General features: G+C 33.9%; 1 protein-coding gene across 2 annotated transcripts in view; it reads left to right on the top strand.

The window, feature by feature from the left end:
- The window catches only part of SLIT2 (slit guidance ligand 2), a 397,271-nt gene that overhangs the window by 199,729 nt on the left and 175,221 nt on the right, over positions 1–22,321 (top strand). For both annotated transcript variants that reach the window (XM_027836326.1, XM_027836327.1), the window contains exon 5: positions 18,894–18,965. In XM_027836326.1, coding sequence (XP_027692127.1) covers positions 18,894–18,965 — 72 coding nt within the window. The remainder of the gene's footprint in view (positions 1–18,893; positions 18,966–22,321) is intronic.

The raw sequence follows: 22,321 nt of genomic DNA on the forward strand, positions 1-22,321 counted from the left end.
CTTTTTTGGTATTCATGGGAAAGTTTGCTGTGGTTGTATCAAATTCAGAGATCTTTAAAAAATATCTTGAAAAAGGGTGCAACCATACACTAAAAAGATATAGACTCTACTCTGTGTAGAATGGTTGCAGTCCTCTGGATTGAGAAAAAGTGTCTTTGATAAATCTTAGCTAATTGAAGCCAAATTGGATGTCAAGCATCCTGAATCTTCCTTTATTTTGGTGCTGACTTCCTGATCTCTAGAAAATAAATGGCCAAACTCTGCTGTTCCTTAATTTCTTTATCTGTCAAGTAGACAAAGGGTTACTTGTCTGCTCCAGTGTGGTGTTATAAGAACTAATCAATCTTTGCTACTTTTAAGGCATGTCCAAAATAATAAAGCTTTAATTATTAGGCTTAACTAAATGGATCCAATCAACAGGTCATCTTTTTTTTTTCATTTTTTTCTGGATCTTTAAGAAACAACTTTATTAAGTATTTTTGAATCACCATCAGACTATCAGATATAAGGTATTTGAGATTAAATTGCATTTTGTCCCACCTCAGTTTTATGTATCCTCTAAATGAATATGAGGAAAAATTGTTGTTGTTAGAAACTTTCAGTCACCAGGCAGTAGGGACTTTGGTCATAGGATCAGGGATTCAGATCTGGTTGTAGTCATATTCCTTTACCTGTAAACAGAGTATAGCTGATCCTTTCCAGACAGTTGAAAAGATAGCCTATTTTTACTGATATGTTAAAAAAAAAAGCGAACTCCATGCAGTTTTGTTTTAGATTAAATCTAAGAAGCACTTATTATGTGCTTACAAAGTACAAGTCATTGTGCTAAGGTAATGCTATCAATTAACTAGACTCCAAAACAATGTATTGAAATTGCCAGTAAAAAAAAAAAAATTCTGTAAGAGAATGGCTCCTACATCCTACTTTTAGCCAATTGCCTGGTACAGTATGGACATCACAATGTTTATTTTCTTATTTGTTGGATTTAAATAAAGTATGAATCCGACATTTGACTCAATATTCTATCCCTTTATATATCATGATAGTCAGGTAGTAATGTGTACTTAATATTTTGCTTTTGCAATCAAATGATTAAGTAGTGGTATTTAAAACTACATTTAGAAGAAAATGGTAAACTTGCATAAAAAAAAACAAGAAAGAAAAGACAGCCTCTTGAATAGACCTCAAAATACTTCTTACAAAAGAACATTAATTCAAATTCAGCTGCATTACAAAAATTGCAATGAGCCAAACAGACACCTTTACAACTTTAAAATATACATATTTGAATATATTGCTTTCTTTGAAGCCATAATGAAGTGTTTCTCTTTATATTGCTAAAAGTCACCTCCTTGTAGGAAAGCTTTAGCTAAGGTTATAGGTCAGTAGTGTCCTTACACTTCCCAGCTGTGCTGTTATCTCACCAATCATCAAGGGACATGCACTCCCATTACAAGTGCTTGACAACAAGCTGTCAATAGCTGTCACTCAGGTTCCTCTATTGACGTGACCAATGTGACTTTCTCTGCTGGGGGAGAAATAATAAGTCTAATTTCTCCCTCAATCTTAAGAGTTTCAAGTTCTATTTTCTGCAGAACTAATGCATCGATATTCTGTCTGAATCTGTCTAATTACTGTTTCCTTTGCAGATGGTAAGAGGTTGATCCTTTTGTTTTCTGCCAAAACAGCAAAAAGAGATAGTGTAATCAAGAAAATGATGCATTTAATTTTGTAGTAGTTGAGTTAAATGTGTAAGAGAGTATTCTTTTTTATTGTGATTTCTGCCCTAATGCCAAAATGCATATGTCTGGGTTCTGTAGTTTTGTTTTTTTTCTGACTTAAGTATTTTAATTTTGTAATTACTGTATGTCACACTGAGACACTCAAGGGTCCTGAAGTATGAGCAATTAATCTACTTAGTTAATTGTTTGCATATAACAACAAGATATCCTTTGCATTTATAAAAAAAATTATGCAAAGCCTTTGTAACAAATTGATTTAAGTGCTCTTTTGGAACGATTGTAAGATGGAATTGATTCTGTGGTCGATACATTGACTTTCAAAGCAAGACTGAGGTTTGTTTTATTCTGACATCTAAATACAATTTTAAATAAATGACAGGGATTGAAAATTCTGCAATGCAGCTTTTTTTTGCCTGACCTAGAGGTGTATGGAAAAAAAACATATCCATAGCATTCCAGAAAAAGAAATTAAATCTTAAAATTATAGTTAGAAATTTTGAGACAAATTTCTTTGAAATTGTATATAGTAAACATCACAGGTAATGATATAAAGTATAATAGTTGGCTGAGGTGAAACTCATCTACTATAAGTGCTACCATGAGTGAAATGGAGGGGACAAGTAGGCACCTTTGGCTCCTTAATAGGCAGCTAACCTTGAGAACTTGCTTCTTCTAGGCATTTTCACCTCACAGCTGCTCTATCCTGTTGTCTACTCTGATTACTTCTGTAGCACAGATAGGCACTAACAGCAGCATTTATTCTCAAAGCTTGCTCAGTCAAGAAAATGTAGATGTGAAAACATTCATTCCCTGAGTTTCCAGTTGAGCCACTTGCACCTTCAGAAAGAAACACACACACACACACACACACACACACACACACACACACACACACACACACACACACAGGCTACAGATGCATCCATGCACAAGATGGGAACTCAAGGCTCCCTGATAAACCAGTGAGTGGCCTCTTTACACTTAGTCACAGACCACTGTTTCACAGACTGTTCTGTTTCACATCTTGATTTAACAGAATGGTGGTGTCCTAGTTCCAGATTGCTGCTCTCCCATATTAATATGTGGTGGATAATCAACACTCTTTTAATTAAAGCAAAATTCCTTCCAGATAGTCTTCCCTAAACTTAGCACATACTCATTGTTTATTTCTTTTCTTATCCTGTAGTGGGATGTGATTGCCAATTTTTCTATTTTGCTAATAGCTGAATATGTTTAAATATAAAGAAAACTCAATAAAAATAGAGATAGATGGATCAATATAGATCATGTTGCATTATAAATGAAGGGATTAAATATGTTTCAGAAGCATAGCTATAGCATGGCATTTATTTCTTCAAGAAACTCCAGTGGGTCCCTGTTGCCTCTGACATAAAATACAAGGTGTCCCAAAAAGCCTTAGAGGAGTTTTAAGCTGTCAAAAACTGCTCTCAGACTTTTGGGACAGCCTACATTGATTTCTTTATGTGACATTTAAAGCCCTTCACAATCTGGCTTCAGCCTTCCTTTTAGGTTTATTGCACATTATTCCCTTAAATGCCAGCCAAATTGCCATATTTGATGTTTCCTGTATGTAATATTCCATCTTCAGAATCTGTGCCTTGGCATAAATTATCTGCAATATCTGGAGCACATTCCTCTCTCACCTATGCTGCTTCACATTCCCAGCTTCATTCAAGGTTTAGTTGCCTTTCTCATTCTCTCAAATTCTTAGCTTATTATTCCACATATTACTTTGCATATATTTTGTATTTCTGTAACTGTGACAATGTTGTATACCCCCAATACAATACAAACTCCTTAAGCACAAGGACTGGGTTGTTTGTTTTCTGTTTTGTCTTGGTATTTCCTGTGCTTAGCACTGTACTTGACATCCTAATGGAAGCTAATAAATGCTTGTTGAATGAATGAATCAAGATCAAGGAATTAAAGAAACGAAAGGCTTGTAGACTACTTAGCCTCAAACATATATATCGTGTATATCATTTCTTCCAGAAGAGAATCAAAAGATTTGGTGAGTACCAGATGACATAACAATGATAGTCACTTTTTTTTACAAACAGAAAACAAATGGTAACAGGCAGAGTAGTCATATTAGAAATAACTCTCAGTGTAAAGTTTATTCCTTTCAACTCTAAAATTCTATTTTTTTATGATTTTTAAAGAACTAGAATCAAAGGAGCAAATTAGAATAAAGATGAGAGGTATACTCAACATGAGCATAGTAGCTACTAACTGATACATTGATTAAAAAAAAAGAAATACAAGAGAAGACATTGGGTCTTTTAATACTTCTTAGATCAGTTGAACCTGTCCAAACGGTCACCACAATGAAGAGGTTGAGAGAGCCCATAAATTGCTGCTGTAGCAGCTTACAAACTGAATCTCCTTGTCACACAGAGAGACATGTCCATAAGGATAAGATTAGATGAGAGTACAAGCTAATTTTGGCAAAGGATTATGAAAGACTGTTAGCAGTATAGTCTTATAAAATAGTCAAAAAAAATAGAGTTGAAAAGAAGAGGACCTTACATAAAGCTTGACATAAAGGCCAACTAAACCAAAATGTTATAATAGCATATATAAATGAAACAAATTTAAAATGAAAGATTTTTCTGTGATTTGTAATAATGTGTTTTAATTGTGATAGTGTAACCATCACGGTTATACTTTAGCATCTCAACTACACAATCTGTTTTGGGAGGAAGTGCCAATATCACTTGAAGAAGTGAAGTCAAAAAGAATGATTCAACCTGACCAAATATATAAAGAACTAAGAGAATGCTGGAGCCAACACATCTTTTTAAAGATGTTTTAGGATGGATTTTAAAGAGATATCAAAGTGATGCAGACTCCAAAAAATGGAAAAAAAATCACAGACATTGCTTCTACCTGGAAAAATTTAACTTAGAAGACAGCAGTAATTAATTGCCCTTTTACTTATTTTCTCATTTATGTAAATTATTTATGAGAATAAACTATGCATACATTAATGAACAGAAAAAAAGGGAATAGGCAGGTTTTCACAAAGAATTTTCGATAGCACATCGCATCTTAATGCCTCACATAATTGACCAAAAGGTGTAGGCAATATAATATCCTGGTATTTGTATTTTGTTGTTGTTAAAAAGCATTTGATTCAGAACAATATGTAATCTTAAATGCTTCCCTCAAACTCACTGCCTCCCATTCATACATTAAGATTATATACCACTTTGTTATAGATGATCCTACATAGATAACTTTATTTAATTATACTGTGATTATTAACACTCAACAGGGTATAAAATAGTTATTTTATATTTTGGCCATCATCACAGAAGACATCCTGAACAGAGTTCAAGGAACAGAAAGATTGCCTATCAATTGGGAAGTTCTACAGCTCATCCTCTTTGATGTTAATTTTAAAGTAATTATCAAGTCCCTATTCTGATCAATACAGTGATCCAAGACAATTACAAAGGACTTATGGTGAAAAATGCTTTCCACTTCCAAAGAAAGAACTGGAGTCTAAATGCAGTTTGAACCATTTTTAAAATTTTCTTTACTTTTCTCATTTTTGCGACATGGCTAACATGGAAATATGGCTTGCATTATTTTACATGTGTAATTATCACATTTATTGCCTTCACAATGGGTAAGGGAGGAAGGGAATTAACTTGGAACTCAAAAAATTTTAAATGAATGTTAAAAATAAATAATAAATAAAAAAACAAAACATCCACAGAAGTCACACATTTTTTAAAGTAATTATCAAGTTCCCCATGAACATTATAAAACCCCCTCAGTGAGATTCATTCCAGTTCAAGAGATTTGTCTGCCCAATGCTCCTAGAAAAAACAATGTGGATAAAGGACATCATAGAGTCTGAAATAAAAAATGAGCAAATAGCTTATTAAGTTGGTGTATACACACATATACTCATAAACACACATTTGTGTATGTTATATATGTGTATGTATGTATTATATATTAAATATATGTATATGTAATCTTAGGCAGGAATTTTAGATGGACAATGAATAGAGGAGGAATAGCAGACCAGACGTTATTGCCTTTGAGAAATTCCATAGTATATTCAATGTCTCAGCCTGCGTCATGCTACAAAAGCCCATCTTGTTAGTACCAGCACTCTGAATCCCAGGGATGTTATTTGGCTGTGAATCAAGAGACACAATAATTTCAGCACAGCTAAAATTATAAGTAACCCTAAGTGTAATCAAGAGGCACATGGGTGTGGAAAAACACATGGAAATAGACTATAATGTGTTACCTAGAATGACTTGTGAGAAATAAATTGCGTAGGAAAAAAATCATTTTTGACGTGTTTGATGAGAAAAGGAGATGGGCTGGGTCACAAAGTGAGTAGAGCTGGCATTTGGACAGCGTTAAGTCCTACACTGCTACTTCCAATATATTTAAAGAATCGGAGAAGATACATAGCCAAGTATGAAATGTGCATATTAGGATAATCTTACAGTGAAGAAATGTCAGCAACATTTACTGATTATAGCACAGCACATTAGATGCTCAGAATGGGGATGAGAGAGAGAGAGAGAGAGAGAGAGAGAGAGAGAGACAGTCTCTGTCTTTGAGGACCTTGGTACGTAATTAGATGCAATGTCATCATAGGTTTATAGGATTAGAAACAGAAAGAATCTTAGATAACCTAGTTCCACCCTTTGATTTTGCAGATCAGGAAATTGTGTTCCTAAGATTGTGATTAGTCTAAGATTACTTGTGTAATTAGCAAAAAAAAGAAGAAAAAAAAAAGAAAAGAAAAAGAGTTTTAACCATCAGGGTTTTAACCTAACTTTACATTTTATATTTATTCTACTATACCACACTGTGTTATAGAAACTGCTGGTTATTTTTTTTTATCAATATGTGCATGGCAGATCCCTTTTATACTATTATTTATAACATCTTTCACTTAAAAAGCGTGGCTGGGGTTGGGGGCAGGATATTCAAATACTGCCTCAGATACTCTGTAACTTTGTCACTATACTCAAACCACTTTACCTCTTTGTATATGTCCCCAAGATACGTCATAGTTGAAGTTCCCTATAAGCTAATAGAACCTTGGCATATCTAGTATTTTTTTTCAAGCCTAGAGGGTCCTTAGCTAACATCCACCTTTCCTACAGGACAGTGTCTCATGCAAATGGGATGCTTTTCAAAAGCTGGCCAGAACAGCCTGGCCAGAAGGAAGAACCCAAGGGCCATAATGACTGATCAAGGAACATATGTTTAAGTGACTGCTGTGGGAGATCCCACTGGTTCTATTCATTCATTTAGGAGTTATTAGGGAATATTAGGATGTAAAAGTAATTGGCAGCATGTCATTGCAGAAAGAACACAGATCTTGAATTCACCTATTAATTCAAAGGTGAAACTTCACCTCATAAACTCACAAGTTTATGTGATGCTGGGCATGAGTCACTACACCTAACAGAGACTTAGATTCATCATCTGTTAAATGGAAATTATTAAATTTGTACCAACCACCTAACTTGTTGTAAGGGAAGCATTTCTAAACAATCATGAGTCATAATTATTTTTATATATCCATGGTCCATCTAGTCCTCCAATCTTTCTCTGACACTAGTCAGGGAGATACAGCTATGCAGAGATTATCACTGTTCTCCTTGAAACTAAACCCAGCATTTCCAGATATACCTCTGTACATGCTGCTTCCCCTTAACAATCTTTTTTTTTCTTTCTTTCTTTCTTTTTTTTTTAGGCAATTGGGGTTAAGTGACTTGCCCAGGGTCACACAGTCAGTAAGTGTTAAGTGTTTGGTCTGAGGCCGGTTTTGAACTCAGGTCCTCCTGACTTCAGGGCCGTTGCTCTATCCACTACACCACCTAGCTGCCTCTCCCCTTAACAATCTTACACATATCTTCCATGAATGAATTTATCTGAATCTTATGGAACTTTGGTCTAACGAATAATAAGGTTCATATTGACCAAGTCAGTGAGTCTGATCCATGTGGTCTCCTCCTCAGCCACCTACTTAAAGCCTTCCACAATCTGGTTCCCATATAACTTTTCCAGTACCATTTACTCCCTTACATGTAATCTCCCTTTGACTCAAACTGCCTGCTCACTGTTCTATATACACTACATTCTGTCTTCTCCCTCCTTGCCTTTGCACAACTGAGAGATAAACCATTTAAGTCGGTCGGTCAACAAACATATATTAAACATTTACTTTGTAACTGTCTCTTGGCATTTCAGTTTGCAATTCATTTCTTTCTCAACAGAAATCAGAAGTCACATAACTAGGAAAAAAGACTTTCATAAATGTCTCTGATTGCATGTTTGGGATTGCTAGTTATTGTACAGTGAATATGTTAACTTAGTTTTATGACATTAGTACACTGTTTCCTTTTTTATTATAACATAGCTTCGGGGTGATATTTAGAATGTTCTCCAATATTCATCACTGAGATATGTCTCTCTTACATTCTTCTTTTTAACTTGGGAATCATCTAATAGCTCTCCCAACTCAGTTGTTTGTTGCTATTATTTCTCTGTGTTGCTCCTGAACTTAAAAGTTCTAAAATTTAAACTTCCTAAGTAAAAAGGAATTTTCACATAATTGAATATTTTACCCTTTGTTAGTGATGACAATGATTGTGACAAGTATTAAGGAAGGTATACATTAGGAGATATAAACAGTATGTTGGGTTTTGTTGTTGTTGTTGTTGTTTCATTCCTGTAAGTAGAGGCAAAGTATGGCATAATGAGTAGAAGGCTAGGCTGGGAACCATGAAGACCTGGGTTCAAGTCCTGCCTCTGACACATAATGGGTATATAACCCTGGAAAAGTCACAAATTTTCAATATCTAAGCAATTCTTTAAGACCATAAGTTTCTGAGAAGGTGCTGTCTTGCATTGGTAGAGGGACCTTTCTCACTCGGGATTTCTCTAATGCCAATTAAAAACTCACTGGTCATTTCTTTATCCTTAACTTCATATTAGTGGACAGAAAATTAACAAATTAAACATAATGATTTACATGAATATTTTTGTTAACTAATTAAAGTGTCTGGTTTATTCTCATTTGTACACAAACTTGTGATAATGGTAAAGATGTAGAATATTTTTGTACTAGACTTGACCATAACATCCTCATTTGGTATATACTTCTTTTTTTTATTACACAGTACTAACCATGACACTTTCTAAGACACACTTTCTGCATTAAAAGAAAATTCAAAGCTCATTAATTTTGTTATGCAACTGCATATCTCTAATTCACTGTAAGGAGATATATAGCCATTTGATGGCAAAGCAAATGACAAGATTTTGCCAGTTTCCATTTCAAACTATTCCCAAAGAGGAACTTGAGATAATTTTCACCTTGCATACTTCATATTTAATTAATATGAAAATATGCTACCTTCCATGTTCTATAAACCTATTTCATCTTTTATCTGTAAAAATGCCCACATTTTGGTTAAAAAGAAGCTTCCAAGAAAGGAAAGGAAACAGCACTCCATTTATATGCACTCTCTCTCACTTCCTACCATTCTATCCCCTTCCTGCATTGAAATCCTGAAATAGTTCTCTGATTCTGTTTCTTTGCTAAGATACTGTAACTCTGCTGAATAATTGTATATGCTCTAATAATAAAAGTCATTCTTTCTTTGAAATTGACCCTTGCATCTCACTAATATATGAACCCCAAAGTTGCTTCAGTCCCTAAATGCAGCTCTTAGGAGCTCAGATCCCTAAAAGCAATTATTCCAAAAAAGATTTATTCTCCATTTACATATCTATAGAGAGATTTAATAAATTAAAATTTATAAGGCAAACTGCACATAATATCATAATGGGAAATAATAGCTTTTACAGGCTGCCTTTCAAATTTTCCATCTACATTCACATTTACACTTTTTTTCTCCCTTTTAAAATCAGGGCACATTACTCATTACCCATTACTCAGTACTTTCCTCAGCAGTTTCTGAAGTAGTCAATGGCAGTATAGATTTATGGTATTCCTGGTCAGACTCTGAGGGAGGTTAAACCATGGAGGAAAATAAAATTACCAGTAATTAAATTTACAAGCAGGTTTGCCATCTAAAACAAATTTATTGCCTCAAAGTGAAAGATAGTTTATACTCACACACAGAAAGAGCAGATCCATCCTTACATGATATAGGTATTATACATTGCTATTTCAATTTATATAATTAAAATGATATCATTATGCTGTAAGGTTAATGGTATACTCAACTGGAAACCATACGTAATAAAATAGCCGCATTGCAGTATTGGCTCCTTTTGCTAAGAGCTGCTGCTGACTATCACAAGCTTTTGTAATAAGTTCTATTGCTTCTTTTTCTTTAAGCTAAGTATGAAACTAAGAAACTAAGCAAGATTTTGCTCTTGAAAGTTGTTTTGCTGGTCAACATAAAATGTGAAGAGTCTGTCTATAGGAGAAATATAACTGGAAGTTATTCCCCTTTCCTCATTTTCCCAATCATTCTGCTGTATATAAAACATTTTAGGAAATAAATCTTTATATTTAGACTTCTAAGAGGATTGGGTAGATCTTGAAACTATTAGTTTTGTATAGGCAAATGCATATTATATCTTGAATTATAGTGTCTTTAAAGATATATGTGATTGTATACATATATGGTATTAAATGTGGTATTTGCTACATCATTCACTTGCATATAATAAAATATACCCACTTATTTTTATTCTTTTATACCACATTCAGGCTAAATCTAAAGCTGCTGCTGTTGTTTGTATATTAGTCCTAAGATTACTATTCTATATTGTAGAAGGGGTTCAGGAATATGGAGGAAGTAAAATTATAGTAGGGATTATACAATTCAGGAACTAATAGATTTGACCCAAAATAGTCTCAGTAATCCCAGGGATTGTTGTATCTTAAGAGGTCAGAGACTGCTTAAAACAGTTAACTAGTTCTTGATAATTATGGTCTAATCATTTGGCTTCTGCAGAATTAAGAATCACTAAACAGAAAGCAAATGAGTTACAAGGTACTCTTAGGGTACATTCAATCAACCACGTATCAGCTAAGGTTGTTATTGATTTGAATATGCTCACAAAACCTATGGTGAAAGCATTTTCATATTTAGAATCCTTTTAGATTGAGTTTTCCCAAACAAGAAATAACAAAAAACAAAAGCAAATTTGTGGCAATTCATATGGGATAGACAAAAGATTAAGGAACACAAAGTGAGTTTGGATTAAGGAAGGGACATATTGCTAAGAGCAGTGATTCTTAAACTGGGTCCCGAACAATGGAGGTCATGCCGATGGATGAGAATAATTTGTCTGAAGGCACAAAATGGAAATGAACATTTTGTGAATATGAGTTGGCATTAAAACAGGGAATAGTGGAATCAAAAGGACTTGTTTTACATATTCATTATTTGTTCTTTATCACTTTTCACTTGAACATTTTTTTCTAATAAACACTTTTGGAAATTTTCCAAAAATAATTTTCTAGTTGAAGATCATAATGTTCCATTAGGGACTCTTGACCCTCCCTTCAAATATGATAATGAATAAATGAATGGGGGAAGATTATTTGAGCACTTTTTCTACATGCCAAACACAGTGATAAGCACTGGGAATGCAGACAGAAAAACGGCAGGGTAAATGTTACTTCATTTTCTTTATTGTAAATTTTAATAAAATCATATCTATTTCTGAGGTTGGATCCTCCAACATGCTCAAGGAATTTTGAGGCAAGAACTTTCTTTTCTGGGTCTTCAGGAGCTATAATGCTCAAGAGACAGTGGCAGTAGCACATACAGAGGTACTTGCCAAATTGGGTCTCTATATAGGGACTGTTCCCAGCCTGGAGGGTACCAAGCTACTGCCACACCAAGGGCTGAGAAGAGGTGGTTGGTGCTCAAGGTGGTGGCTGTAGTTTGGTGTATTGGCACAGTACTCCTCCTTTCTCTCTTTCCTGATGCCTTGCTGCTTTAGCTAAGTCTTGTTGCACATGCATGGCAGTTGGTTAGTGGTTGTTGTTGCTATCAAAAATGGAGGGAACAAGGAGCAGCTAGGTGGCACAGTGGATTGAGCACTGGCCTTGGAGTCAGGACAACCTGAGTTCAAATCCAGCCACAGACACATAACACTTACTAGCTGTGTACCTCTGGGCAAGTCACTTAACCCCATTGCCTCACCAGAAAAAAAGGGAAGAAAAGTATAGGGAGCAATGTACCACAAGAGTTACACCACTGGACACTGCCTTTAAATATAAATTTATATTCCTATATATGTATGTATATGATTAAATTTATATGCTATATTAATTCTTTTCTGATAAACTATATGTAAAATAACTGGCAGAGATGAGTGAGTGAATCTCCCTCCATTTGATAGAAAAGGGAGGAAGGATGGAGGGTAGGAGCTGTGGATGCATAATGCTGCAAACACTGTCAGAACTGTACTGGTTCATTTCAAATAACTGTGTTTTTTTCTCTTTCTGTAATAGGAATGGTCTCATGGAAGCATATACTTTGGCTCCAGGAGCTTTGTCTTCTCACTAAAAGACATGACTAATTACATTCACAGCACTTGCCCCCTTAAAAAAAACAAAACAAAACACTAACAACTTGGTTCCTGAAAGTCATTTGCTCTTATTATGATATTCTGAATTGGAAATGAAAGCTGTATTAGTTCTGATTTCCATTTCTGTAACAGTCTACTCAACAAGGAGAGAGCCCTCTATTACTTCTTTGAAGACCCAGATCACTTCTCACCTAGTTGGAGCAATATACATTCATCATTCTCCCCTCAGTCCCTAGCATTGCCAAATCCTTTATATAAAGATTTGAGACTTTGATTTTATAAAGAAGTTGGGCAAGTTGTTTGTCTACTTTGGCCTCCAATCAAACTTTTCTTCCTTTTTTAAATTTCTGATACACATTTGCTCTGGTACAGTATTAATTCCTTGAGAAGAGCATCAGTGCCATTTTCTTAAGAGATTTCTCCCCAAAATACTAGTAGAATATTTGGCAGGAATGAGGGTATTCAGTACATGCTTATTGAGTTAATATTAAGTGTAATTTTTATTTTCTGGTTGACATTCATGACCTATTGGTTTGATATAATTCAGAATTTGAAAAGCACACATTTATAGACCCATCATCTTCAAACCATATTTAAGCATGTATTGGTTCATTCATCTCTTTTACTCAGTCATATAATCACAGAGTTTGAAGATAATCCATCCCATACCCATCCCATACCAAAAATGGAATCTGGGCTATAGCATTTCTGATAAATGTCAGTCTGGCTTCTGCTTAAAGAATTCTAGGGAGGAAGAACTTAGTACCTCCCAAGATAGTCTTCCAATATGGGCCAGGTCTAATTTTTAGTAGTTGTTTCCTTACACTAAGCTGTAATTTGTTCCTCTTAAATGTCTCCTTAATTCTACCAGTCCTACACAAACATATTACATTTAATAGTACTTCTGTATGACAGCCCTTCAAATATTTGAAGGAAAATCTCATGTCTCCCTTAATATGTCTCTTCTCTAAGCTAAAAATCCTCATTAATTTCAACTCATCCTCTTGTAAAACAGTCTCTGATCCTCTTCCATTTTGATCAAAAATCACTGAATGTGCTCTAGACTATGGCTATTGCTGGCTATATAATTATTGTATTTATTCTGTATATGCAGAATATGCTTGTCTGTTCCACTAAAATGTAAGACACTTGAGGGTAAGGATTGGTTCATTCATTGTATTTATACTCACAGAATTTAACACAGCCATTGCCTGGACATAATACATATTAAATACACACTCATTGATTAATATTTGTATATCTGTGGATAAATAGGCACATATCCTTAGAATAAGATGGTACTGATAGCTGTGTACTGGGAATAATTAAAGAGCCTATTTGTCTTATTCAAACTATCCATAAATGAAAGTATATTTTAATTTCTGACCACAGATAGAGTTCACAATTTGTCATTTCTTGTAAGTTTAAACAAAAATAGCCCATTCTATTATTTTTCAGTTGTGTCTGACTCTTCATGACCCCTTTTTGGAGTTTTCTTGGCAAAGATAGTGGAGTGGTTTCCCATTTCCTTCTCTAAAGGTTGCCTATAGGCAACTTGAAATGTGAGTTAATTACATAAGAAGATTAATGACAGTGATTTTGCCAACTCTGAAACAACCCTATGTTTGACATGATTTAGGGGAGAAAATAGTTCCTATCTAATAATAAAGAGGCTTTATAAAATCATTCTCCATTGTTTCTAGAGTAGTATAGCTAAACAGAAGATATTGTATTATATAAAGTTTGAAGTGGCATAAATTTTGACAGTTTTCTTGTTTATCCAAGGAATTTAGGTTTTATCTTTTTGATTGAAGCAGGTGAATTCTTTCACCTTCACCCCAGTAATCACTACCAGCTCTAATGTGTTCATGTACATTAAATATTTTTAGTAACATGGCTTTGTATCAGTGTTGCTAACCATAGCAGAGGCTACCTTCTCTATGTTAAGGCCACCTAATCTTTTACAAATGCTTTTTAGACAAATCCAAAACAACTGGTGGCAAGAATAATTTCCAAATGGAATGAGGCTAAGAAACTACTGAAAGCTCACCCCTCCAATAAGTATTGACTGTGAACCTGTCATAGTCACAGCACTTTGTAGAAAAATAAAACATGAATAGGATTGTCCTTGCCTTAAGAAATAGAAGTCTAGTGAGCAAGTAGACAGTGTGATGCAAACTGAACAACCAGAGAAATGTTGTAAGACAAAATATCAAGCTTAATAAAGGGGAAAGAAGATGGAACTTGGAGTCATGATGTCCTGGCCTCTTTGCTACTTACCTTCTCTGCAAATGTTAGGCAAGTCATTTCTCCATTTTGACTTCTTATATCTTCATCTGAAAAACTATTCACATGGCTCCCTTCATGTTTTTATTCAGAGTATTCTTACTGCCCAGTTGAATTTTACCATCCATACTTCAAAGTTCACCTGACATCCTATATCCTTTGAAGACTTCTCTTGCCAATTGATATCAAAATGAATATTCCCTGAAGTCCTGTTGCAATGATTTCCATATGTAAATATTGTCTTCTATCGTAGGCAGTGTGGTCATGGAATCTCTACATTCACACATCACTAGACTTGGGTTTGAGTCTTAGCTCTACCACTTAATACTTAGAAAAATTACTTGACCTTGCTGAGCCGCCTTTGTTTGGGTCATAATGGTGCTTGTACACTCCAATTCAGAAAAATAATATATACGGAAACATTTGTAATCACAAAGATACTTTACAAAAATCAAATGTTATTATTTTATCCTTCAGTCACCAAACCTTTCAATTCTTCCTCTATACTATTTTCCAAATCCATCCCTCATGTACTATGGCAATGCCACCATCTTTCTGTTTCATATGTCACCATTAGGCCTCTTTCAGTTTCTTCCTGCTACTATAAGACAAAGAGAGGAGTCATTGAACAATCTTAGAACATTTAGGTCTAGAAATTCAGCTTAGTGAAGTGGGAAAAGCACTGGACTTTGAATCTGCTGACCTAGGCTTTGAATTGTAGCTCAGATGCTTACTAATTGTGTGTTAGTATGCAAACCACTTAGCCTTTCTGAGCCTTAATTTTCTCATCTGTATGATGAAAATAATAAAAAAGTTATGAAGAAAACACTTTGCAAATCATAAAGTGTTTTATAAATATGAGTTGTGGCACTAAAGGCCCTAATCACCACTTAGTTGAATGATTACAAGAGCTTCCTAACTAGTCTTCCTGGCTCCATCCTCTTCACTTAGACAGGTTAATGTTAGTTAAGCACAAGTAAGATCAAGGCAGGGCCCTGCTCAATATTTCCCATTACCTACTCAATAAAATCAAATCTCATTACCCTGGCATTCAGGAATCACTCTGTCACTTAACTCTCCAACATACACAAAATACCCCAGTCAAACTGGAATGCTTGCCATCCTTTCTAAATGTCCAGCACTTTCCTAGGTCAGTTTTTTGGCTTGTGACTTTCTCTGTTCCTGGAATGCTCTCCTTGTACATCTCTCTTCCTATTGATATCTTCCCTATTCTTGCAAATCCAGCTTACCTGCCTAATTCTCCTTGAAGTCACCCTTGATTCCCCTAGTGATATGTTATTTTTCCCAACTGATATCTCCTTAACTACTTGGTATTTTTCTTATTTATGTATTATGTTCTATTTTGTATTATTGCTATTTATCTACTACACCGAAAGCTCTATTTGAAGAAGAATAATTAATAATATGTATCTCTATATTTGCTTTAGGGCTGAGAATAATGTCTTGTACTTACCAGAATCTTAATAAACATTTGTTGAAAATAAATATACTATATACATGTTTTATTTTTTCAACTAGCTTATAAGTTTTTTGAAGGCAGAGGCTATACCTCATATTTTATATTATAGTGATTAGTCCAGTGTCTTACATGTAGCAGGTATCCTGTAAATATCTGTGAATTGTTGATTACTTGTTTATATGTCATAGTTTGGATATAAAAAGCTGTATCAAAAATTTTTGCCCTGTTTTTTTTGCAAAATGGCCTAAGTTAAAATGTTTTTTTTTAATCCAAATTAGTTGGTATTAAGGAAAAAACCAAACAGGCCATACTGAAATGCCTGAGGAAATACTTGGCAAAGTTACATATTCTTCTAACAGAATGTAAACAACTCTCTGAATTTTTTCCTTAATAGTTTAGATTATTCATATTCATTCATCCTATTTCCTTTGAGGGCACCACTATCCTTCTAATTACTTGTGTTTACAATCTTAATCACCCTTGATTTTTTTTCTCTTCTTTCCCCCATGTCCATTCAAGTGGACAAGTCTTATCATTTCTCTTTACACAATATAAAAGCCTCATGAATTTGCCAAAAGGCAAGGGAGGGACAAGTTTATAGAATCATAAAAAAAATAGAGGTGGAAAGAACATTTCAGACCATCTACTTCAACTTCTTAATACTTGCAGAAATTCTCTCTACATGCCCTTTTAAAGTCAGAGGTTCTTAACCTTTTTTTTATGTCACAGACTTCCTTTGACAGTCTGGTAAACCCCGTAAACCACTTCTTAAAATAGTGTTTTTAAATAATTGAAGGAAATACTAAAGTTCAGTTAGGTATTAGTGAAAATAAAGATAACTTTTTTCCCATACAAGTTCACCACAAGTGTAAGTGTTGGTCTTCTAGTTTGGAAAACTCATGTGTTTCCTAAGCAACCTATTCCATTTTGGACAGTTTGAATTGAGTTATTTACATATTAAACTATAATCTCTTCCCACCCCCCCCAATTTATATTTCTTAATTGTAGTTCTGTCCTTTAGAGACACAAAGAATCAATTTAATCACTTTTTCATGTGACTGCCCATCAGATATTTGAAGACAGCTTCCGTGTCTCCCTTAAGCCTTTTCTTTTCTTGGTCACTTTGGATTAATGAAAAATTTGATTAATTAAATAGTTTTAGGGACATGAAGCATGATTACTTTGAAGTACTTGTAGTAATGACTGACATGGAAAGGGATGGCAGGACTGTATATCTTCAAGTATTATTAATATTTATCTACTTTTTATTTCAGCTTTCTGTTAAGTGGTATTGTCACATAAAAAGAAATATCAGATTTCTGTTTTAATAACCCACATTTAACATTTTTAAGACTTGCAAAGTGCTTTCCTCACCACACCCCTACAGGTAGGCTATGCAAGTGTCATCATACCCATTTTATGTATGAAGAAGCAATCTCTCCTAGGTTCAAAAACTTGCCTAGGATCATATATAAATGACTAAGGTATGATTTGAACTCAGATAAACTCATTCATAGTCTAATACTCAATTATGCTATTCTGCCTCCAGGGTTTTATTTAACTATACAATTATATTTTTGTTGTTGCTGTTGTTCAGTTGTTTCAGTCATGTCTTACTCATAATATCCCTTTTTGAGGTTTTCATGGCCAAGGTATGGGAGTAGTCTGCCATTTCTTTCTCCAGCTCATTTTATAGATGAGGAAGCTGAGCCAAACAGGGTTAAGCGATTTACCTAAGATCAAACAACTAGTGAGTGTCTGAGGCCAGATTTGAACTCAGAAAGATGAGTCTTTCTTACTCCAGACCCAACACTCTACACACTGTGCCACTCTTTGCCCTATCTTCCTCTAGTTTATGACCTAACTGTACATTTGTATAACTTAGTATAAAGATTGAGAAAGCTTAGATGAGCTCTTGTAGAAACATGTGGCTTGATAATAATGATCTCATTCATAAGATAAGAATGATTTTTATTAATCTTTTATTCTATCTAGAAGAGTTATTTTGCTTTACTCAAATGGAATTTATTTCTCAATTAGAATAAAATGTAAATATAGGTATTCTGGGTTTATAGTTGTAACAGAGTTTTTAAAGGAAGGTTTTAAATCAGTTCATTGTTAATATTTCATGCATAGGCATTGGGTTTATTGTCAGCTAGTACCGTCATGTTCCATTTCCAAGATTACTTAAAGTTCTATGAAAATTTAATCACACTGCATAGGTTTAATCTGTTTTTTTCCCTTCTTCCAAGATTAGTTAAACTGAAGTGTGTGTATGTGTGTGTGTGTGTGTGTGTAGTCCGATAGATAGCTCAATGAAATTGGAGAAACACCAAACATCTAAGCCTTAGAATAACTTGAAATTGAGTTATTTGCTCCTTAGAATTTTTTTAAAGGAATCATTTCATTACACTGCCTCAGATAAAAAGGAACTATATCGTCTATTGATTTATGGAATTAGAGAAATAAAAAATACTTCAAGAGTCCATTTAAGTGTACATTTCTTTTTCCTCTTCTTTTATTGGAATTTTTAAAATCTATATTATGTTACTAGATCATATGTTTCTTGGGACCAAAGTATTATGTTTTATCATTCTTATTCTTTATCTGCATAATGATACTTTGCATGTGATGAGCATTCTGACTGCGTTGAGTATTTAATACTGTAGACTTAAATTTGCTTTATAGAATTTTCTTTAGTCTAATGTGACTAACATTTTTTCATACAATTCTAAAGTGTCTATTTGTTAAAGCTCGTTCTTACATTTTTTTTTTCTTTTTGCTGTTGTTTTTAGTGATCTCAGTGAAAATCAGATTCAGGCAATTCCAAGGAAGGCTTTTCGTGGTGCAGTTGATATTAAAAACCTGTAAGTACATTTCTAAAGAATTTTGTGTTGGACTTTCTATTATATATATGTATGTGTGTATGTATGTATGTATATGTATATATGTATGTATGTGTGTATGTATGTATATGTATATTTTATTGAAACCATATTGTAAGTAATATATCTTAAAAAAGAAAACTACTACATTTTGACATTTTGGAAAGTTGGTAATCCAAGGATTCTTTGTAGTGTGGTTCTACAAGCTCTTCAGAGTAATGCTGCATAAGGAAGAAGTACTTAATTGTTATTAAATGCCAAAATGATTCCTCAAGTCTTAGAATAATGTCATGAAACCTGTAATGTAACTTTGATTAAAAGATGTTGCTAAAGTTGCAATTTCCTCCCTTTTTCCCAGCCAAGTTTAATATCCACTGCTCAGTTAGTATAGGTGTTTATTGGAGAGGGAGAATATAAAATATTCTTGCTGGCCAGAGCAGATAACAGTTTTCTTTTAAAGATCTGTGTTGCCTGGGGCTTTCAGTAATCATTTTCATTACATTCTATAGGCTTGAGGAAGAGTCCACCTGGGCCATTTACGTTTTTGTGAGAATATTTTCATATCCTATTTTTCTTTATATCTTTCATGGAAAAATGCATTTATGCCATGCTTTTTTTTTAAAAGACCTATGCTAGTCTTTTCTTTGCCTAGATAAATCTTTAAGCCAACGTCTCATGTATAAGTGTTTCCTTTAAGTGTATGGAGCTCCGGAAGTGTGTACTTTTTTATGATTTAATATAAATCAGTGACAAACCAAGTATTTCTAAATGGATATCTTTTAAAAAATTTAAAGACTTTATTATGCCATAAAAGTGATTTTGTTTGCTCTCTAGTGGATGCTAGGAAGTAACATGTATATATTCTTAGATTTCAACAGTAGTTTGGAGAATAAGTAGAAAATAAATTTTAAAAATCTTCTCTGAAAATGACATCAGTACTACAATTTTCTTATCTGCTTATAAAGTTACATGATACTTGCAATCTGTTTGTGAACTGATATGAAAATTTTCCATGAGGCATAATTTTCCTCTTTTTCTTCAATTAGGGAAATGAGGTGTTTTTCTAAGCTAAATAAGATAACTGTTTTTAGTACTACATTTAATAAAAAAAAAACATTTACCTAATATTTCGATGTCTTCAAAACACTTTCCCCCCCACCCCCCACCACAACCTTGGTAAATAGATAATAAAGGATTATGAATCAGAAGAAACTAGTGTTTAGAGAAATTAAGTGACTTACCTTTGGTCATATATCTAGGAGGTATTTGAGATGAGCATCAAACTTCAGTCTCCAGATTCTTTTTTCTGAATCATGGAATCTTAATTTGAGGGCCAGTAGGACATCCATCATACCACACGCCTCTCACTTTTCTTGAGCACCTAGTTTCCAGCCTTCTTGCATAATATGGGTATGACTTATACCTTGTTATGTTTTTAAAAATATTAAAAGCCTAGTCTTTTACATATATTGAGATGTTTAGAACATCAAGAAGCTGAGGGCCAGTGATGTTAAAAGACATAATAAAAGGCATAGGGGGAGAAAATTTACTACCCTTCCTTTAACTTAATCTTAGATTTGCATCTTTTCAATTTCTGTGCATTGCTTCTAATTCTGCCTTCTGGCCCAAATAGAACAAGTGTAATTCACTTTCCATCTGATAGCCTTTCTAATACTTGAAGAAATCCATGACATCTTGTCTCCAAAATGTTTTCTTCTTTCAATGATGTCCATTTCCTTCTATCATTTTTTTGCCATTTAAAAAATATTTATTTTATTCTGAATTTAAGAAATAAAACAAGTATTTCTATAGCATTGTAGAATAATAAAAAAGATGATTGTACATGAAACTGCAGTCTATTATACACAACTTGCTATTCCTTTTAAATATATAATAAAGTTATCATGTAATTTTATTATTTTCTTCTTCCCCTCCCAGATGGCTACCATTAGATAGAAGTATGTGTGTGTGTAACTGTGTGTGTGTATGTGTGTGTATGTATGGAGCATAAATATATATATATATGTGTATATGTACACATACACACACACACACTCACACACTATATATATATATAAAGAGAGAGAGAACTGAAATAAAAGTATGTATAGAATGGTTTTGCATATATTGTGGTTTGTGTATATATGTGTGTATACATATATGTTTTACATATGTGAAACATATATATGTAAAACCATTCTATACATACTTCAATTTTTCAGTTCTAAGTAGATAGCATCTTTCTTCATTTGTCCTTGGTAGTTAATTTGGGTATTTATAATAATAATAGTCAATTTATAATAATCAATCTTCAAATGATCTGGATTCAAGGTTATTTGCCATCTTGGTTGCCCTAATTCAGACATTGCTCAGCTTATCAATGCTCTTCCTTAAATGTGATGGACCAAACTGAACACAATGATCCAGTTATGGTCTAATAACCAGATTCATGTCTCTTATCCTGAACACTATGTATTTCCAAGTACAGGTCAAGATTACATTAACATTTTCAGCTTATTTTTTTTTTGGTTCATGTTGAGCTTATAATTCATTAAATACCCAAGTTATTTTACACATGTACTGATCTCTAGTCATGCCTCCCATACTTCCTACTTGTAAATTTGATTTTTAAAAAAGTAAAATGTAGACTTTGTGTTTCTCTCTACTTGGTTTCATCGTATTATAGTCTACCTCAATATTCTAGCTTTTTAAGATGGATAGATTTGTAAATGAATGGGAAAGGGAGCATTTATTAAGTGCTTATTATATACAATATTCTAGGGATACAAATGAAAACAAGACAGCTCATGCTGTTGAAGAACTTACATTCTAATAAAGAGAGACAAGATTTAAAGGTGGTTTCAGCTATAAATCAGATGAAATGGCCCAGTGGACCTTAGAGTACAACAGGAAATCAGATGGTAATGCATCTTCTCTGTGTTATTTCCGTTAATAAAACCATGCATCTCTATTTCTGAGCCATTTGATAGTGACTAGGCCTCTGTTTGGAGAACTTTTTTTCTGGTCTATAGGAGTTAAGGCTTCCGAGGAGGTGGGTAGATGGCAACCATAGAGGCAATTGCCTAGTCATATCTCCACAATAAAGGCTGCTTTGTGGACAGTTACTTCCTTAGATGATGTTTTAGTAGTTACCTAAAAGTAGGGTTCATAATAGCTGTAAGGTGGAGGTGTAGGACTGTTTTTTCTGGGCTCTTGGGCTTGCCAACTTGTCTGTGGCAGTTGGTTAGCAATTGGTTTTAGTGATGACAGGGATGGAAGATGTCTTCTCCACATGGGTGTATACTTAGTCACTCAGTAATTATATCCACTAGCTTTTT

This window comes from Vombatus ursinus, unplaced genomic scaffold, assembly GCF_900497805.2.
Source record: "Vombatus ursinus unplaced genomic scaffold, bare-nosed wombat genome assembly UNPS02014818.1, whole genome shotgun sequence".
In the NCBI taxonomy this organism is placed as follows: Eukaryota; Metazoa; Chordata; class Mammalia; order Diprotodontia; family Vombatidae; genus Vombatus; species Vombatus ursinus.